At 34.5% G+C, this 22,237-nt stretch overlaps 1 protein-coding gene across 1 annotated transcript in view; it reads left to right on the forward strand.

Moving 5' to 3' along the window:
- The window catches only part of ADCY10 (adenylate cyclase 10), a 212,712-nt gene that overhangs the window by 60,273 nt on the left and 130,202 nt on the right, over positions 1 to 22,237 (forward strand). Inside the window, 5 exon segments of the mRNA XM_039326127.1 lie at positions 800 to 1,083; positions 2,020 to 2,156; positions 4,290 to 4,409; positions 19,708 to 19,983; positions 20,426 to 20,800. Of these exon segments, the coding sequence (XP_039182061.1) occupies positions 800 to 1,083; positions 2,020 to 2,156; positions 4,290 to 4,409; positions 19,708 to 19,983; positions 20,426 to 20,800 (1,192 nt within the window).

Here is a 22,237-nt window from a genome sequence, read left to right on the forward strand (position 1 = left end):
GCCACTCCAGCATTGCCACAAGAAGCCACAGTGCTGCAACAAACACAATGGTCATATAAAAAAGGATAGGAAGAAAAGTCAGCTGGTGGCAGCAGTATGTGTGGGGTAGTTGTAAATGCAGGCAGGTCCAAATTTTAATCATGTGACCTTAGGGCAGTGGTTCTCAACCTGTGGGTCAGGACCCCATTTGGGGTCGAACGACCATTTCACGGGGGTCGCCAAACAAGGCTGTCCGCCATTTTTTCCCCTTTTCTTTGGCCATGCCCCTGGCACCCGGTGATGTATAAGTGGTTGGGGGTCACCACAACATGGGGAAATATTATGGGGTCGTGGCATTAGAAAGGTTGAGAACCACTGCCTTAGGGGCTTGGCAAGAGTTGCAAAATTGAGGACCAAACATGTCCATTTTTTCAGTGCCATCATAACTTCGAACATTTGCTGAATGAGTGTTAAGCTAGGAGTCTGATAAACATAGTGAGTTTATCCTTTTCACAACAACCTGTACTGATTTTATGTACTTCACTGGGTGCAAGTGAATCCATATTGTAGATCAGATCCAGGAAAACACTGATCCAGTTCTTTCTATTAACCTCTGGCAATATCACCAATTTTAGTTAAGGCATGGAAACAATATTAGTCATAGATTTCTAAGATTAAAGAATGGCAAATTCTTAGAGTATAATTTAGCATTAGTGGAAACATTTAATAGCAGTAAATAAGAATTCTAGAAGCTGTGATGACAACGATTCTGGATATAGAACCATCTTACTGTGCACAATATGTGTTATTGTTGTTTTAGGCAGCAGAAAAGGAAGTCCTCATTTTTGCAATTGATGAAGCTCAGTTTATTGATAAAGCCTCTTGGGATTTCCTGGATAACTTACTTAAGAATGTTCCGATCTTTGTTGTTATGGCTTTGTCTCCTATCAATCACATGGGACGAATACTTTGTTCCAGTGCAGCCCAAATCCTGAATAACCCAAGCACAACTTTTATTCAGCTAAGGGAATTAAGTCCTTCAGTAATTATTCAGAAAGCCTGCCAAGACCTTGGAGTGGTCAGTATCGCTAGGGAGCTTGAAACGTAAGTAAGAAATTCTCTGTTCCTATTAAGTTGAAGGCAAAGACAAGAAATGCAAAGTGTTATCATTTAAAGCAACAAGTCTGAAACTTTTATTTCAAGCAAAATTACCTGAATTCTTCTAAGTTGAAGAGACTTTCTTGCTCAACTGACAAATTTCTCTGTTCTTCTCTCCTTGGGCCAAAGAATATAATCTTTCTGACAGCAAGTTATCAGTTATATGCTCACTTGGGGAAAGCTTATGTGAATTTCCTCAATTGAGTATTTGTATCAGTTGAGGAATTGTTCCATTGTTAGGATACTTGGCAGATTATGTACCAACCGCCACAGGCATAGCAGCAGTTCTGGTAACAATGTGATTCTTTTCTTCAGGAATCAGTATCTGTAAGCAGCCTATCATACTTTGTTTATAACATTTTATAATACTAAATATTTAACAAGACCATCTATAAAATACTTCAGAAAGAGTAGCTCAGGCTATGCCAGTAAAGCACAACTATTTGGGGGTTACATATAATACAAAAACTAATGCAGCTTCTTTCATCTTGGAATTTAAAGAGATTTGTAAACCATGCCATTGTTGTTTCTTTAAGAAATCCTATGCTATGCCAACTAATGAGAGCAATCTCTACAGTGCCTGTTTTCATCTCTGGGATCCCTAGCAGTGAACATGTAGTTGCAATATTACAACCAGTTCTAGCCTCGTGCACAATTACAAAAGTTTCAGAAGCCTGGGGAAGACTGGAATTTATTATGTTTACAACTTGCCTGCTGCTGAAATGGAAGTTGGAAACACCATTGTAATTCAGCACAATGCATTACACTGTGCCTTAAAACTGACATTTATCTATGATCATTCTTCTCTCTCTATTTGCTTGCACACCTCCTCCCCCTTTCTCTTTCTCTTTCTTTCTCCCTCCCTCTCCACATTACTTACAGATTTTTAATACAAAGGAGTCATGGAAACCCATTTTACTGTGAAGAACTTCTCCGAAACCTCCACTTAAACAATGTGCTTCAGTTCCATGTACTGGAGGAGGATGAAGAGAAAGAAGATGAATGGGATAGCCTTTTTAGTAAGCTACTGATCATTGGCTATCAATATTGTATAGTTTCATGGCAATTCTCAGTTTATGAATGATGTGGGACTATTCAGGGTGCATCAGAATGTCTGATGGCACTAGTGTCACAGACGTGCAATATTCAGCAAGAGAGCAGCTAGTCATGCAATAAATCATAACTATCACTCTTCTGCTACACAGATGAATACTAATAGTCACCAAGATATCAGATGGCATATCATTGTGTCTTGCTTCCTGATGTTCTAATTAGAAATATTATCAGTGAGGTTCATAATTCAGATCCTTCTTTCTCGAGCAATTACAACATATATGCAGTCACATGATTAGAAAGGTGTAGTAAAAATATTCAGTCTGTTTTTTAGTTTTCCAGGATGGAAGGGTTTCTGTAATAGAAATAGATGCTGTAGGCTTAATAAACCTATTTAACCATGCCACTGCATTGTGCTTCTATAAATCAGAAATCCACATTCAACTTTCTGTAGTGTGGTTTTAGATGTTCTGGGAAATGCATAGTATGGGCTCTTGGTTGGTTAATCCTATCTAAGATTCACATAGCAATATGATACTAAGTAAACTTCAGTTTCTGCAAAGTAACATGGATTAGCTTTGTTGAAATTATTGAGGCTGTGAAGGCATAACAATTTGCTTCATATATGGGTCCGGGAAACTACAGACAAAACAGCCTGACATCAATACCTGGGACAATCCTGGAAAAGATAATCATGCAAGGAGCTGCAAACACATAGAAACAAGCAAAGATTTTACTAGAAGCAAACATGGGTTTGTCAAAAAATAAATCATGCCAGACTAACCTTATTGTATTCTTTGACAAAGTGATTAAATTAGTGGACCAGTGAAATGCTGTGGACATAGTATATTGGATCTCAGTAAGGCATTTTAAAAAAGTAGACCACAACTTGCTTCTTGGTAAGATAATAAAATGTGGAATACACAGTGTACAAAAAAGATGCTGAGACTCTAGAAAGAGTGCAGAGAAGAGCAACAAAGATCATAAGGGGATTGGCAGCTAAATCCTACAATCAATGGCTGCAGGACTAGCTATTCTAGTCTAATGAAGAGAAGGACTAGAAGTGACATGATAGCAGTCTTCCAGTATTTGAGAGATTCTCACACAGAAATGGGGGGGTCAACTATTCTCCAAAGCACCTATGGGCAGCACAAGTAGAAACAGATGAACAGATCCAACCTAGAATTAAGGAGAAATTTCCTATCAGTGAGAACAATTAATCAGTGGCTTGCCTCCAGACGTTCTGATGCTCCATCACTGAAGGTTTTCAAGAAGAGATAGGCCATTTCTCCAGAATGGTATGGGGTCTCCTGTTTGAGCAGGGGATTGGATTAGAAGACCTCCAAGCTCTATTATTATGTACTATTGTAATTATGTAATTAGATAAAGTAAGAAACTGTTACACCCTTGCTTGTCTATGGAGATTCTGAGTCATCCAGGTCATGGTTGCCCCAAAGATGTTTTTCAAAATGCAACTGAACTGAACAAACTGAATGTTTATCATACACTATACAAGCAGGGGTGTACCAAAGATGCTTTTCAAAATGCAACTGGACTTTCTTGTTTTTTCCTTGAAGATGTTTCACTTCTCATCCAAGAAGCTTCTTCAATTCTTCTGAAGAAGCTTTTTGGATGAGAAGCAAAACGACTTCAAGGAAAAAGCAAGAAAGTCCAGCTGTATTTTGAAAAGCACTTTTGGTACACCCCTACTTATATAATGTATGATAAATATTCAGTTCGTTTCATTGATATAAACTGGGACATATTGAACTTTGCAGTAATTCCATGTGAAGCTTGAATATTAGGAAAACATATTCAAAATTGGCAAACAAATTTACAGCGTTGGTTTGGTTTGAATTTTGGTAAGGGGCATATAGTAATGTAGTTCTTCAAGCTGGCTATAATCTTGCATATATTTCTCAGTAGCAAATAGGTCCTGCTATAACTGCCAGCTGTTTAAATATATAATGTTAAATGATAATATTAAAATAGTGATTTTAGTTATTGCAACTTTTTAAAATAATAGCCATCTGAATGTTTTTGTGGAAGAAAATAATATTAATGCTAATGCTAAAACATTTATGATTCTCCTCTACAAGCCACTACTGTTCTCAAGACTCATGCATCCAAAATGTTAGATGAAGAGACTGAATTATATATTTGCACAGTCAGGCAAAATGTGAAGCTTACCACCATCAGTCTCCCTCCAACATTAAAAGGTATGGAATTAGGCAAGTGTCTGTTATCACCAGGCAGTGACAAAGCAGCTGTTTTAAGAGCATATATAAGATGTTCCAAAACCTAAGACATTCTGTACACAAAACTTCAGATAGCACTATTTTACCAAAGGCCATGGCGAGTTTCCAACTTTTGAAATCTTATTTTAGTTATTTCATTGTAGGTGCTCCCTAATTCCAACTGACTGCATAACTCACAATATAATTAAAAAATCACAATACAGAACAAAAAAGATGAACTCTGATGATCCTATACAAAAACAGAGACAAAATTTCATCCATGGGGTTTCATCCATCTTTACCCAAGGCCTGGGAGAACAATCAGGTGTTCAAGGCCTTACAACTAGTTGAAGATTTCAGGGCAGATCTCATTCCAGATGACAGATGCCATGACAGAAAAGGCCTGCTTTCTTAATGTTTATAGATAGCACGGTGTAAAGGCACATGGAGTTTGCGAACTCTATCAGCATATACCAAGCAAGCATAAACCATGGGAAATAGATAATCCCTCAAAATCTGTCCCTATGGCATATAGAGTTAGGATTACTTGATAAACATCACCTTTAATCTCACCCCAAAGCATTGCAGTAATCAAGTCATGACTGAAGGGCTTCCCAATCCAGGAAGAACACAACTGACACATCAGAGGGAGCTATACACAGCCCCCCCTTGGCTACAGCTGTCACTTCTTCAAGAAGGAGAAGTGCTACATAGTCCATTACTATATGTAAAAAATCCCTGGGCTGGAGGGATATTAATAGCCACAGCCACTCATCCTCCTCATCCATAGCCAATTATCCAGATCTGCTTCTTGGCACTGGGACAGGATCTTGACATTCTTACTTGGCTGGCTTAAGGACAAAAGATATTTATTTATTTATTGCATTTCTGAATTGCAATAAAAGAAATATAGATATAATTGGGCATCATCAGCATAATGATGATACTGAATCCCAAGCTGCAGATTTCTTCATCAGGGGTTTCATATAGATGTTAAAGAGGATGGGAGAGCCCTAGCCAACAAAGTGCAATTTGGTGATGAGAAAAGTAAGGTCCTATACTTAGGGAAGAAAAACAGTTACAGAATAGGCTTCTGGTTTTGTGTAGTAGTAGTGCAACAGCCGAGCAATTGAGGGGCTCTGCACCCTACGGCTGTTTTTCTGCCTGTTAGGAGACCCTAAATGGGCCATACGTCGCCCCAAAGAGGTGGCAAAGAAAGAAGGAAGTCCTGTGAACCATGGAAAGATGGTGGTCGACCCGATCGGTCCAGCAAAAGCCTTCCAGAAACCATCAGGAGAAAGGCTAGCCTAACTTCAGAGTCTAGCCCAAGCTACAAGCAAACAAAGCCCCAAAGCACTATTTTAAGCTGATTGTAAACGTGGTTGGATCTGGGTAAGAACATTGATTTTCTCTATTCTACATATTAACTAATTTCCTGGGGAAAAACCCCAAGAAGAAGAAAAAACCTCCGAAAGTGAGGAGGGACACCTTTGCTCCACCCTTCTGCAGACAGAAGCGGCGAATTAAACATTTTATGGGGGAGAAATATACTGAAATGAAATGAATATAAGACCTAAATCTGGATAAGTTTGTTATTTATCTAAAATCTCTTAAGATCTTTATTTTAAACTATGAAAATAGAAGATAACTCTTTATTTTGAAAACTGAAAAAAATGAACTGGTGGTGACATCTAGTGGTGGATGAAAATTACAACAACAGTTGCTCTTATACAAGACTAAAGCAAGAAAAGCTAATCTGTTCTTATGACCTTCAAAGTTTTAATAATAGAGAACAACTGTGACAAAAAAAAAAAAAACACTCTGGGCTACATACAAAATGAGAACTATAAACTTAAAGAAAAAAATCTGATCTTTCTGGATTATAAATATTAACTTAACTATGACTTTAAAACTGTTTGTACAGAAAGGAAAACACTGATTTTTGGCTATTATGGAAAATCAGAGATCTGCAGAAAGAATGTGTCAAGAAAAAAAAATACTGGAGTTTACGGTGACGTTGCTGCAAGATGGGTGCTGGGGAATGAATCTCCCTTCTCCAAGCCCGATTTCTACCAGCTGGGGAGTCCAAAAGGACCAAAAGTTGCCCCGTAGAGGTGACTTCCCAAAGGGTGAAATTTTGCAGATCATGGGCCAGCATGCTTGATCCAAAGGAGCCCTCAGGACAGACAGAAAGAAAGACTGACTGCACCCATGCTGTCTGCCAGAAGCAGCTGATCGTCAGAGACAATGAATTTTAAAGTGGAAAGCAAAACAGCTGATCTGGGTGAGACTACTTTCCTTATCTCTCTACAAGTGGAAATACCGATTCTGGGAAACAGCATTCAACAGCATTCAAATCCCTAAGCTCCAGGGAGGGGGGATTTTTTTCCTTACCTCTCCCTCCTGAACTATAAGTGGTGATTTAAGCTTTGGGGAAATTAAAACTGACTTATAACAATACTGTGAAGATGACTGAGGCATAAAAGAAGGATAACTTGGAAAACTTTTGGTTTTATAACATTTTTTTTTGTTTATTTCTTGTTTAGAAACCATTGAGTTTTTAACTTTTTAAACTTTTTCAAAGTATGGTGGGAATGGACATCTAATGACATCTAGTGGCAAAACTGAGTTTTTGCTTTTTTCTTTTGCCTTTATCTTATTGAGTTGAGTTGGAGTAAAACTTGGCTGTATGCCCAGCCATTGCTTACAGTTTAAACATTTTGGTGTCCTTGGATTTTAAAGTCCTGAAGATTGTGGCTGGAAAAAAAGACTCTTTTTGGATTGCCCTGTCTTACAGGATGGATTACAATTATAAATAAAAACTGTGTTCAAAGTCATCAGACTTCCCTGGATTACAAATACAGCTTGACCTGGAATCTTTACAAGCTCTTTTGAAAGAGTGAATAACTTGAAACCCCTCTGAACAGAATACTTTGGATCACAAATTTGGGTATTTTTTTCTCCTATTTTTTTCCCCTTTGCTCTTTTTTACTTTTTACTATTTTTATTGGTTTACCTCTCCTATTTGTTAGGAGCCTATTGGATTATAAATTTTGATTTACTTGGTGGATTACAACATATGATTTAAAGATAAAGATGAGTGCTACTAACTTATCCAAAATTGGGGGAAAAAAGATCTTCTACTCCCTCTTCGGCTTCTGCAAGTCCAGTCTATCAGAGATCAATTGATACAATGCTTCAACAAGAAAAGACTAACACCTTCCAAAAGGACACTCAAGAGGCAATCGCTACTCAAATGGCGGTCACATCGAGAAACTATGAGGAGTTGAAAAGTAATTTTGATAAAATGAATAAAAAAATTAACAATATAGATTCTCAATTTGAAAATTTTAAACAGATGATCACAGATAATCAACAAAGAATTCAAAAAATAGAAGATAAATCAACTGAGGTTGACCAGAAACTAGAAGTTTTAAAAGATGAAAATCAGAAGTTGATCCAAATAAATAAAGAACTAGAAGACTTGATAGCTGGGATCGATATGGAAAGAGCCTCATACTTTTTAAGATTTCAAAATATAATGGAACATAAGGAAGAGGATCTCCTAGGCTTGATATTCAAATTATTGGCAGATGCATTAGGAACTGGGAAACAGCAAATGGAAGGAGAATTAGACCAGATCTATCGAGTCAACTCAAACTATGCTAGAAGAAATAAAGTCCCCAGGGAAGTACATGTCAGATTCCTTAAAAGATCTATAAGAGACGAGATTTTGAGAAGAGTAAGAGATGAACCTTTGAAATATAAAGAAAAAGAAATTGTAGTCCTCAAACAAATTCCTAGGAGAATAAGAGAATCCCGAAGAGAATACCTATTTTTAACTAGGAAATTAATTGAAAAAGGAGTGAATTTTAGATGGCTGATTCCAGAAGGGATTTTAATATACTGGGATATGAAAATATATAGACTGGACACACCACTTGAAGCAATGGAATTCTTCGACAACCATAGAGCATTTTTGGAAAGAGATGACCCTGAATCCGATACAAAGAGAGAAACAAAGAAACAGAAAGAAATGGCAGTAGAAGGAGCAGTCAAACCAAGAGAGGAGGAAGAAATTAAAAACACATATACAGAAGAAGGAGCAAGACCAAGAGATCAGAGTCAGATAAGATTGACTAGAAGATTAAGACCTAGATATAACTGAAAGAGATGGAGGAGAGTGGGATTCTGTCAATGAATATAAATGGACTAAATTCTCCTTCAAAAAGGAAAAAAATCTTTACATGATTACAAAAATTAAAAATGGATATAATTTGTCTTCAAGAAACACACATTAAGAGACAACATTATAAGTTGTTAGAACAACCAAAAATTGATAAACTTCACTTTGTGTTAGCACTTCAAAAGAGAAGATGAATAGCTTTATACATTAAAGAAATGATGAAACCCAAACAAATCTATGCGCATGAAGAGGGGAGAATATTAATGGTGGAAATAATGATGGATCAAAACCAGATACTGATGGTAGCAATATATGCATCAAATGATAAACAAGAACAATTTTACCAAAAACTATATAAAATATTAGATTTAAACTATCAAAATCTTTGTATAATGGGAGACTTTAATGCAATAACAGATGGAACTTTGGACTACAAAAGGGAGAAAAGGAGGAAATATATATAAAGCGTTTTTAAAAATGACGGAAGAACTCTGTATCCAAGGTATATGGAGAGAAAAAAAATCCAAAGAAACTACAATATACATTTTACTCAAATAGACATAAATCATGGTCTAGAATTGATATGATATGGACATCTTTGGAACTTAATACGATGATACAAGAAATTGAGATAGAAATTAATGTGTGGGCAGATCATAATCCAATAAAGATGACTTGGAGAGGAACTAAGAAAAAACTAAGGTGGTCCTTGAATAAATCTACATTGAAAGAAAAAGAATTTTTACAATTAGTGAAAAAGAAAATGGATTTTTTATTCAAAATAAACAAGAAAGAAGAAACATCGCTTCAAAATGTGTGGAATATGGCTAAAGCATATTTCAGAGGGTTGGCCATAACTTATATCATTAAAAAGAATAAAGAAAAGAAACAACAGTTAAAGTTGAAGAAAGAATTCAGAAAGTTAGAATCAGAATTACAAATAGATCCACAAAAGAAAATACTTAAGAAACAAATGGAGATAATAAAACATAAATTAAATTTAGCTGAGATGGAAATAATGGCTCAACAGATTAAAAGGGCCAAACAGGACTTCTTTTTTTATTGAAAGTTTTTTAAATTTTACAAAACAAATCCCCTCCCCAAACCCCCCCACCCTCCCATACCCTCCCCCACCACCCCAAACCTCCCAAACCCTCCCCCAACCTTCCCAGAGCTGAATACAGGCTTACTTAAAATTTTTCAGAAAAAGAAAAGAAAAACTTAAAACAGATATAAATCCTAAACAAATCTAAATACATTAAATTAATCTAAAAAATAAAAATTACAATCATTAAACACATTATAATATACTCTAAACATTTTCTAATATCATAAACTCCCTCCAAAACACAAATTTAAACATTAGTTTCTTTGAATATCTATACCTACAATAAAAAATCTAATCTCTCCCTCTTTCTTTATCCTCAAACAAAAAATACCATTAAAACTAAATACTCTTTAAATACTTTAAACTAAATACTTAAACTTAAACTTCTTATCTAAGATTTTCATTCAATCTCCATAATCTTCTCTCCTAACAAAACAAAAACAAAAACAAAAAACTTAAAAGACATATAAATCCTAAACAAATCTAGGTACATTTAATTAAACAAGTTATCTTCTCTTAAAAATAATAATAATAATAATAAAAAAACCCAATCATTAAACACATTATAATATACTCTAAACATTTTCATATCATACTTATATTATTATCCATCATTCTTTATAAACTCCCTCCAAAACACAAATTTGAACATTACTTAAAACATTAGAATTCCCTTATACACATTTAAATCTTTACCAATAACAAATTCCATCCACAATAAACACATTCCTTATCAATCTCTCTTGTCCATAAACCATTAAAATTCCCTTATACAGATTTAGATCTTTATCAATAACAAATTCCATCCACAATAAACACATTCCTTATCAGTCTCTCTTGTCCATAAACCAATGCTTTAAAAACTACCCTTAAAGCTAACTCCAAAAAGTTTGTAAATCTTACTTCTCCCACAGACTCAGTCCTCTTTTAAATACTTAAACTAAGTACTTAAACTTGAACTTCTTATCTAGAATTTTCATTCGATCTTCATCCTTATCAGTCTCTCTTTTCCATAAATCTCGAAAGAAGTGCTTTGAAATCTGCCCTTAAAGGTAGCTCCAAAAAGTTTATAAATCCTGCTTCTCCCGCAGACTCAGGAGCCAATACTTGTGAGACTTCCTTAAACTCCTTCTTCTGTTGCTCTTTTTCTTTACGATTATATGTTGCACGAGTTGTCCTCTGCTCCTTCATCTCGACTTGTTGAGGCCCCTCAGACTGAGATTTTCCATTTTTCATTAATATAGGCTCTTCAGACTGCAATTCTACCCTTAAAGGTTGCTCCAAAAAATTTATAAATCCTATTTCTCCTGCAGATTCAGAAACCAATAGTTGTGAGGCTTCCTTAACCTTCTTCTGTTGCTCCTTTTCTTTACAATTATATGTTGCACAAGTTATCCTCTGCTCATCCATCTCAACTTGTTGAGGCCCCTCAAACTGAGGTTTCCCAATTTTCATAAGTATAGGCTCTTCAGACTGCAATTCTAGCTTCTTTTCTTCCAAAGCTTTAAGCTTAATAAATGGCGATGAACATACCCCCAGGACCGAAGTATAAAAGTCTTTTGCTTGAGAAACAGTATTAAGTCTATAACATATCCCCAGGTAATTCACCACCATTCCAATCGGAACATCCCATCTGAATAAAATACGTCTCTTTTTAAGTTCATCTGCTAAAAAAGCAAACTCCTTTCTTCTTCTTAAAATTTTAGATGGGATCTCCTTTAGAATTATAACATCTTGTGAAGCAATTTGAAATCTCTTCTTATAAAAAGCTTGTATAATTTCGTTGCGCAGGGATTTTTTCCCAAAGTAAATTACCACATCTCTTGGCAAATTCTTTTGCACTGCCACTGCAGAGTTAACTCTAAATAATTTTTCAATTTCACTAAGTATTTCCTCTTTTTCTTTATTCAAAATCACAGCAAAGTCCTTTGCAACCATCTCTCTCAGATCTCCTTGCACAGACTCTCCCAAACCTCTGATTCTTAAAGCATATTCCATTTGTCTATATTGAAGCATAAGAATCTCATTTTCCATTTCTTTTTCCATGCTTTCAAATTTTCCCTCCATCAATTCCACTTTTTCTTCTACCTCTTCTACACAAGAGTTCAGCTTTTCAAGAACAGAGGCAACTCCTTTTAGAGCCAAAACTATGTCTTGCCTCAAAATCTTATTATTTTCCTCTAAAATCTCTTTCATTTCTGCCCTAATTTGAGATATGACATTTCCCATCATATCTTGTAAATCCTTCACAATTGTTGGCTGTACCAAGGAAGAAGGTGAAGCTATTGATTTAGATTGTTGCACTGATGATAACACTGAAGAAGAAGCCACTTTAGGAGCTGTAGGAATTACTGGATGCTTTGGAGCCATCTTAAAAAAAAATCTTTATTCCTTCTTAAAAATTAAAAAAAATAAACAAAAGAAAAAGAAAAATTAAGTCCAAAAAAAATTCAAAAAATCCTTCAAAAGGAGATCATTATAACAAAAAGATACTGAACACTTTGGAACCATCTTAGAAAAATCTTTACTCCTTCTTAAAAATTAAACAAAAGAAAAAAAGAAATTATCTCCAAAAAAATCAAAAAATCCTTCAAAAAAAGATCACAGATAATACTGGGAAAGGAGGAGAACTTTAAGTTATTGTACTGATAAGATTGCAGGAGAAGAAACCACCTTAGGAACTATAAAATCTTTACTCCTTCTTAAAAGTTACAAAAATTAAACAAAAGAAAAAGAGAGATTAACTCCCCAAAAAATCAAAAAATCCTTCAAAAGGAAATCATTATAATAAAAAGAAAGGAGTTAAAAAAAGAAAAGGAAAGAAGAAAAAAGTAATTAAATAAAAAAAATCCATTCCATTTTTTAAAAATACAAAAGGCAAAATGAAGAAGTTAAACAAAAATAATAATGCTTCTAAAATCCAAACCCAACATCAAAATCAAATCCACATTCCGTTCCAATCATTAAAAAAAAGAAAAGAATAAAAAAAACACCAAAAAGCCTGCCGATCGCCATTCTACCTTCCCCCCCCAAAAACCGAAAGGCTTGCCGATCGCTATTTTACTTTTTGAAAAAAAAGTAATTAAATAAAAAAAACCCATTCCATTTTTTAAAAAAATACAAAAAGCAAAACAAAGAAGTTAAACAAAAATAATAATGCTTCTAAAATCCAAACCCAACATCAAAGTCAAATGCACATTCCGTTCCAATCATTAAAAAAAAGGAAAAGGATAATAATAATAAAAAAACACCAAAAAGCTTGCCGATCGCCATTCTAGCTTCCCCCCCCAAAAAACCAAAAGGCTTGCCAATCGCCATTTTACTTTCCCTTTCAACAAAAGAAAAAAATAAAACATCCATTCCAATCATTAAAAAGAAAAAAGAAAGAAAGAAAAGAAAAGGGAAAGGGGAAAAAAACACCAAAAAGCCTGCCGATCGCTATTCTACCTTCCCAAAGGGAAAAAAAAAAGTCAAAACCTCAGCGAAGATCTAAGCCTGCCGATCGCCATTTTACTTTCCCTTTCAGCAAAAAATAAAAAATAAAAAGAGGGAATATAAACATAAAAGTAAGTCTTTAAACTTAAAATCCAAGTAAAATCAAAGAAAGCAAAAGCTAAATCCTCTAGTCAACTCTGTCCGCTTCTAAGAAAAACTCACCAGATCTCTTTAATCGTGGAGGTGGTTGCAGCGGCTTGTTTTGTCCCAAGGGACAAAAGCAGCTGGGAAGCGGAGACAGTCTGAACTCCGTGGGAGCACTCTTTTCACCCCCCCAAAAAAACATTGGGGGTGCATAAGGGGCTCTACCACTATTCAGACAACCCTCTTCCCCCCCTTTGCCCGGGAGGGGGATTTTGAACCACTGAACAGCTGATGTCCGCTGTTCATAGCGATTCAATACACTTACCCAGGAGGACGGCTACAAAGTAGCCGCCATCGCACGCGCAGATCCACCGGAAGTCCCAAACAGGACTTCTTTGAAAATGCCAACAAGCTGGGGAGATGGTTAGCATATAGACTGAAAAAAGAAAAAGAGAAAAAAAATGATAAACAAGCTGCAAGATTCAAAAGGTGAATTACAGTTTCAAAATGATACAATTAAAAAAATTATTAACGATTACTATGAGATACTTTATAAGGCAGAGGAAATTCCAAAAGAAAAAATAAGCAGTACTTTAAAAAAGTAGACTTACCAAAAATTTCAGAGAATATTCGAAACATATTAAATGGAAAAATATCAATGATGGAGATTATAGAGGCTATAAAAAGGCAAAAAAAGGATAAAACTCTGGCCCAGATGGATTACCGGCGGAGTTTTATAAATCACTACAAGATGTATTAAGAAGAGCAACAAAGATGATTAGGGGACTGGAGGCTAAAACATATAAGGAACGGTTGCGAGAATTGGGTATGTCTAGTTTAACGAAGAGAAGGACAAGGGGGGACATGATAGCAGTATTCCAATATCTCAGGGGCTGCCATAAAGAAGAGGGAATTAAGCTATTTTCCAAAGCACCTGAAGGCAGGACAAGAAGCAACGGGTTGAAACTCATCAAGGAGAGAAGCAACCTAGAACTAAGGAGAAACTTCCTGACAGTGAGAACAATTAATCAGTGGAACAGCTTGCCTCCAGAAGCAGTAAATGCTCCAACACTGGAAGTTTTTAAGAAGAGACTGGACAGCCATTTGTCCGAAATGGTGTAGGGTTTCCTGCCCGAGCAGGGGGTTGGACTAGATGACCTCCAAGGTCCCTTCCAACTTTACTACTATTACTAAGTCTGATCTTGAAAGAACTGTGTAATGCAGTGGTTCTCAACCTGTGGGTCGGGACCCCATTTGGGGTCAAACGACCATTTCACAGGGGTCACCAAACAACGTAGTCCGCCATTTTTTCCCCTTTTCCTTAGCTGTGCTACTCCCTTTTATTCTATTGGCTTTTAAAAGCCAATAGAATAGACTCTCTTGAATAGATTCTAATTCTATTGGCTTTCAAAATCCAATAGGACTGTCCAGGCTATCTCTGCCCTGCTGAGCCTGCCAAAAGTCCCATTCTGCAAACAGTGCTGCACCAGTTGAGTAGTCCTCGACTTAACGACTGGTTGAGTAGTCCTCAACTTACGATCGGTTGGGGGTCACGGCATTAAAAAGGTTGAGAACCACTGGTGTAATGAAATTCTCCTGGAGGCTAAAATACCAAATACATGGACTGAAGCCAATATTACTTTAATGTCTAAAGAAGACTCTGATTTAACACAAATAAATTTTTTTAGACCAATATTACTATTAAATGTAGATTACAAAATCTTTGCCTCAATAATGGCAGAAAGACTAAATAAATTTTTGATCAAATTTATACATACAGACCAAAATGGTTTTCAACCTAAAAACAGATAAAAAATAATTTCAGAATGATTCTTGATGTGTTAGAGTACTATGAAATTCATTCAGGGAAACAGATGGCTTTGATGCACAGAAAGCATTTGACAATGTAAGCTGACAATTTATGCTTCAGCAATTTGTAGAAATGGACTTCGGAAAAAACTTTATATATGTAATCAAAACAATTTATTGTAAACAAACAGCCAAAATAATTATAAATGGAAATCTTACAGAAAACTTCAATATTAAAAAGGGCACAAGACAGGGATGCCCTCTATCTCTATTACTATTTATACTAACATTGGAAATACTGAATAGAAACATTAGACAAGATATAGAAATTAAAGGACTGGAGATAAAAGATGAAAAATATAAACTACAAGCATTTGCAGATGATTTGGTTTTCATATTGGAAGATCCATTGGAAACAAGCACCAAACTTCTGGAGAAAATAGAAAAATTTGGAGAAGCGGCAGGGTTGACAATAAACAGAGAAAATACTAAAGTGCTAACAAAGAATCTAACAGAAAAACAAAAAAAATCAACTAACAAAAAACAAATCTTCAAATAGTTAAAAAATGTTAAATATTTGGGAATTTATCTAACAGCAAGATGTGTAACAATAAAAGAAGATAACTATGTAAGACTGCTAAAACAAATAAAATTTGGATTTGGAAAAGTGGAAAAACTTCCAACTTTCAATGTTGGGGAGAATAGCAACAGTGAAAATGAATATCTTACCAAAAATACTCTTTTTATTTCAAATGATTCTTGTAAGGATGGGGAAAGCCTTTTTTGATGAACTGAATACAATAATATTGAAATTTATCTGGCAAGGAAAAAAATCTAGAATTAAAGTGAAAATGCTACAAGAAGTGAAAGAAAGTGGAGGATTTGGACTGCCGGACTGGAAGTTATACTACCAAGCATCTATTCTAACATGGCTTAAAGAATGGATAATGCTTAGAGATAAAAGACTATTGTACCTAGAGGGGCATGACCTACAAATTGGTTAGCATGCTTTTCTGTGGTATGGGAAGAATAAAATACATAGATACTTTCAAAACCATTTTATAAGGAATGTACTTCTTTCAGAATGGGAAAAAATAAAAGAAAAAAATTATATTAAGATACCTGAATGGCTTTCAACAATGGAAGCTTTTGCTTGCCTAAATTTAATTAACTATGATAAAGTTGTGACTTATAAAAATATTTTGGACAATGAAGGAAAATTGAAAGACAGACAAGATCTACAAGAACAAGGTATTGATCTAGCATGGTGGCCATATCTGCACATCCAAACAAGATATGAAAAAGATGTTAAAACAATGGGATTTTATAAAGAACAGACAGAATTTGATCAGATACTGCTAAAAACAGATGAAAAGTTGATTAAGAAATTCTATAGATTTCTGTTAAATTTAAAGATGGAGGGAGAACAAGTAAAGAAACTGACAACATGGGCAAATAACTTTGGATATAATATAAAATTAGAAGATTGGCAAAAGTTATGGGAAAGAAATATTAAACTAACTAAAGCAGTGGCATATAAAGAAAACTTATATAAAATGTTTTACAGATGGCATATGACACCAGTGAGATTAGCAAAAATGTTTAAAAATACTTCAAATAACTTTTGGAAATGCAAACAAAGACCAGGTACTTATTATCATATCTGGTGGACATGCCTTAAAGCAAAAAGGGTTTGGGTTAAAATACATTTATGGTTGGAGAAAATGACTAAAAAACAAATAGACTTTAAGCCAGAATTATTTTTGTTAGGATTAATAGGAGCAATTATGAGGAAGACTGTATATATCTAATTCTACACATATTAACTGCAGGAAGGATTGTATTTGCCCAACATTGGAAAAATGAAAATTTACTAACTGAAGAAGAATTAATTAAGAAAATTTTAGAGTGTGCAGAAACAGACAGATTGACTTTAAAGATAAAAGAGAAAGAAGATTCAGTGTACTTTAGAACATGGGATCATTTCTACCAATGGCTAGAAAGACGAATTAGAGAGAAAGGAATGTGATATGTAATTTTGAATATATATTAGCGAGAAGAAGGCTATTGAGTGATTAATTAACATATTGTTTATGATAATTAACTATTTTTATTATTGTTTGAACCCAGACATGTTTGCTAAATATTGAGAATGTTACTTGGAAAAAACCCAACCCCAACCCTAATCTTAATCCTATATACCAAAAAAAGAAAAAAACAAATACTTTCCAGGAGGAGATGTATGAGATAATGCAACTAATTCAAACAACAATGATCTTAAACCATGAGGAAATTAAAAATAATTTTGAAAGTATACATGAATTCATCTCCAATTTGACTTCATGGCCAAAAAAACTCCCAGAGGATAATAATAGAGAGGGAGCAGATAAATCAAATAACTAAATATAAATTGGAGGAAAGAGATTTAAAGATGGAACCTAATAATGTAAGGAAATATGACTTGACTCAAGTGGAGAAGGACTTACAAGAAACATTGGACATGGAAAAGATAACTTGTACTCTTAAGACCACAAAATTAATCTGAGGATTTGACAGAATGGATTGCAGAGCTGTTGAGAGTACCACAAGAAATGAGGAGACAAGGGATGATGAAAGAAACTAAGAGAGAAATAAAAGACAGGATCTTCAATGAATATGAAAGGGCAAAATTTTTTTACAAAGACATGTTGCTTGATTTGCCTCTTATATCTACAATAACATTTGCAGAATTATGGAAAGACTCTTCGATTCAGCGGAATATATTGATTGGGAAAGATGTTTGGCAAAAGAAGAGGGCTAAAGTGAGAATTGAGGAATTAGATGATGGGATGTATCAGAGGGAATGTTTAAAAATTAAACACTTGTTTGAATATGGTTGAAGAAATAGAAAGATTTTAGCTTAAGAGGGATGACCCCCCCCCCCAAGTAATATAGTATTCTTTCTTTTCTCTTTTTTTTACTTTGTTTTTTGATATGAGAAATATAAAAATGTTTGGGATGGTCAATATAAAGGAAATGTTTTAGATGTTTAAATGTAATTGACTTTAAGAAAATTCCAAAGGATAATTTAAAAAGAATGTTTTGCATAGAGTTAAAAGATTACATGATTGGATTTATTAAATGGAACATCTAAAGATTAAACATATGTTTAATTATGGGTAAAAAACCAGAAAATTTTTTGAAATAAATATATATTAGTTTAATAGGGATATGTATTTCAAATTGTATATTATTTTCTTATTATTTTCTCTCTTTTTTTCTCTCTTCTTTTTTTGTTTTGTTTTTTTTGTCTTTTTTTTTTTACTTTTTAAGATATGAGAAATGTAAAAGTGTTGAGATGGCCTGTATGAAAATAGATTTAAATATTTAAATGTAATTAATCTTGAGAAAATCTTAACCAGTAAGAATGTTTTGAACATTGTAGCGAAAACTAATTTAAATAAGAATTGTAAACAGGATTTATGATGAGGCAACCAAGATAACCAGATAGAAAAGAAGCATGATATTGATGTGATTATTATTTGTAGAAATTTTAGAAAAATCTTTATATTTAACTGTTATCTTTTAAACTAATAAGAATTATATCAATTCAAGATTGGCAAAGAGAATATTATTGGAAAAAAAGAAAATCAAGCAAAGCTATGTTCTGCAGTTGCCAAAAAAGCAGCTCTAGGTTGAATCAACAGAGTGATAGTTTCAAGATCATGTGAAGTGATAGTATCACTTTATACTGCACTGATGAAATACCATAGCCAATTCTGGTCACCATGATACAAAAAGATGTTGAAACCCTAGAAAGAGTATAGAGAAGAGCAACAAAAATGATAAGGGTCTGAAGGCTAAACCCAGTGGTGGGATTCAGCCAGTTCGCACCAGTTCGGCAAAACCAATAACTAATTTTTTTGTTGCCCAGGCCCAGAATGGACTTCTAGAAGTGGCATCCACCCAGAGAACTGGTTGTTCACATATTTGAATCCCACCACTGGCTAAACCATCTGTTGAACAATTGAGGGAACTAGTCTAGTCAAGTCTAACAAAGAGAAGGGCTAGGAGTGATTATGACAGAAGTATTCTAATACTTGAGAGTTATCACAGAGAAGGATGTGTTTTGGAATATGGGTATTTTGGGAGGAAGGGGTGTAAAAACTATTAAAAGTGCAAACGTCAAGATGGCATTATGACATTCACCCTTTTATGGTCATATGAAATTAACACATGTAAAAAGGGGGCAGTTCTTTCATCACATAATAATGTCTTCTATAGATGGATGGATGGATGGATGGATGGATGGATGATGGATAAATAAATGATAGATAGATAGATGATAGATAGATAGATAGATAGATAGATAGATAGACAGACAGACAGACAGACAGACAGACAGACAGACAGACAGACACTGTTAGATTAACCCTCCTCCCAGATATCCTGTTCTGGGAATTTCCTTGTAACAAAGGGTAGCATCCTATATTTTTAATAAAATTTTCTCTATTAGTGTATCTCTGCAATTGTCTTTTAATCTCTGCAATGTAAACTCACTATACCTAAATGTTGCTTCTGCAGATTTTAAGATAAAATTTGACTTTCTTTGTGGTTAGGCATTGCTCTGGCTGCACTGGACAATATGAATCCTTCAGAGCAAATGGTGGTGAAATGTGCAGCTGTCATTGGTGTGACATTCACTACAGAGATGCTACTTTATATTCTCCCGGAATGGACAAAAAGGAAGATGTACCAGACTCTGGCAGCACTGGTGGAATCTCGTATCTTTAAGTGTTGTAGTGAAAGAAAAGAAGTGAATGTAACCCAGCACATGTTATCCAAAGAGTTTAGCATCAGCAATAATGAATTGAAATCACTTAGACAAGAATCAGGTAAGCTGGTTATTGGAAAATTAGAAACCTCTGAAACATCAGTTTACTCAAAAGGCATGGAAATGATTGAACAACAGTCTTGCATTCTTCTATACATCAGTTTCATGTTAAATTGATGCTGAAATCTTAAACAAATTAGTTCTTAACTTCGCTTTTTATAAGAACAAAGGGAGCACCCAGTAGTCAAGTAAAATCAAGTAATATTTTATGATGTCTGTCTTCATATAAATCCTTGACAAGTAAATCTTAGTAGGCATTCACCATGATCAGACTGTGTTCACTAGCATAATGGGAATAACTGTCATGAGAAAATTAGCTGCTATAGTCATGTTCTTAAATTTAATCAGAAATAGAACATTAACTATTGCTACACAGCAGTAGATTTATGCAAGATGACTTCATTCTTTGATGGTGCAGATACTAAGACTACCTTATTTTTCAGATCTTGGATCAGTTATTTCCAATAGGCTCAAGCTAGAAGAAGCTGTGATGCATTGCAAAATCATGGAGTTTTGCACACCACTGTTGCAAGAAGCAGCCTATGAATTGTGGCTTAAAAATCAGAAAAAAGCCTTGCATTTCAAATGTGCCAGTTACCTGAAGTGGTTAGCTCATCGATGCAAGTGTTGTGGGGAAGGTGATTTCATTCCTTACCACCGGTATGCAGTAGATGGCATGCTTCAAAAATTCTATTCACAGGAATATAAAATTAAGAATATCAAAGAGGATGTATTGAATGAGGCTGCTATGATCCTTGTTTCTGAAACCCTAAAAAAATTGGAAGCATTCCACCAGGAAGGTAGGTATTAATTTGATGGTCCTTGTACAGTAACCTCAATTCTCAGTTTAAATGCTTTCCTTGAAAACTACCAAAGTAGGTTATCAGAGGATCATACAAAAGTATAGTCATTTTTGTAGAAAGCTCAAATATCAAGACAAGAATACACAGGAAGATGTCGAGAGAAGTAAACAACAAATGAATCCAGAAGGAGATTTGCAGAACTACAAAGCTGAAAAGAGACAGTTCAAAGTAGTCTGGTTCTGTCCTCTCTACTCAGTGTGTTTTATTTTTTATTTTTTTAATTTTTATTTTTCCCTTTTCTCTTTACAAACAACAAAATACAAAGTACATTTTTTTCTTTTTACTTAACAGTACTATGTCCTATATCTCTTACATTTATTTACATTACTTCTCATACTTTTTTATTCCTCAATTCTAACCAGTTGTAATACATGTCCCATAGCTCATAAAATTCTGTAACTTCTTTGTCCTTTATTTCTAAGGTAAGTTTGTTCATCTCAGCACAATCTAATATCTTGTGTATAATCATTGCATTTCTTGGTATGTTTTCCCTTTTCCAGCATTGCGCATATGCGATGCGTGCTGCAGTTATTATATGTATAATGATGTATTGAAATGTGTTTTATAGAGCAGTTAATATTTTTGCCTATTTGAATAGAGTAGGCATCATTGTTTATTTACAATGGAGACCCAGTCCAGGCACTGGGCAGAGCCTAGTCTAAGAAATATCTTACACTCTGCCTTGCCTTTTCAAAATGTGAATATTTTACAGCGTTTAACTGTAGAACTATTTTTCATTTTTGTGTGTGTATCTATGCCCATGTATTGGGAATACAACTCAGTCATCAGAGCTGTGCTCTAAGGCCTGCTCTCCATACATGATACTAAATTATATCTCTGTATATAATTTTTATTAAAGAATATTTTAAATGAATAAAGATAATACAAATTTTAAAAGGAAAAAGTAAGGAAAGGAAAGGAATTAATAAGTGAAAAAGTGCAAAGAAAGAAATAGAGAAAGGAAAAGGAAATGAAAGATTATAAAGAAATGGCTTCCAAGCTTATTAACAGCAGTTACAAGTATATTTGCAATAGTGGCGAATATCTGTAGTTTGGGTGTAGGATGAGGGTGAAGGTTTGTTCTTGGAGCTTGTGAGTTGGTTTCCAAATATTTCGTTATTAGGCTACGTAACATCTTCAGTAGCGTTACAAGTATATTTATATTTTATGTCTTCTAAAATTACAACATGATTTCCTTCTTTCCATAGTCTACACTTTCTTATCATGAAACTCATAAAGTACAAGTTCATGTTTTTCTTATTTCAGCAAAAAGTCCATAAGGGGTGATAAATTAGGAATACCTTTGAAACCTTGCTGTTATGTGTGAGATCTCAAACCAAGTAGTCTTCAATCTCTATCTATTTGGCAGGTGCCGAGAATCAAGAGAAGAAA

Source organism: Crotalus tigris, unplaced genomic scaffold (genome assembly GCF_016545835.1).
Source record: "Crotalus tigris isolate CLP2741 ecotype Arizona unplaced genomic scaffold, ASM1654583v1 scf7180000024339.11422700, whole genome shotgun sequence".
Lineage (NCBI taxonomy): Eukaryota > Metazoa > Chordata > Lepidosauria > Squamata > Viperidae > Crotalus > Crotalus tigris.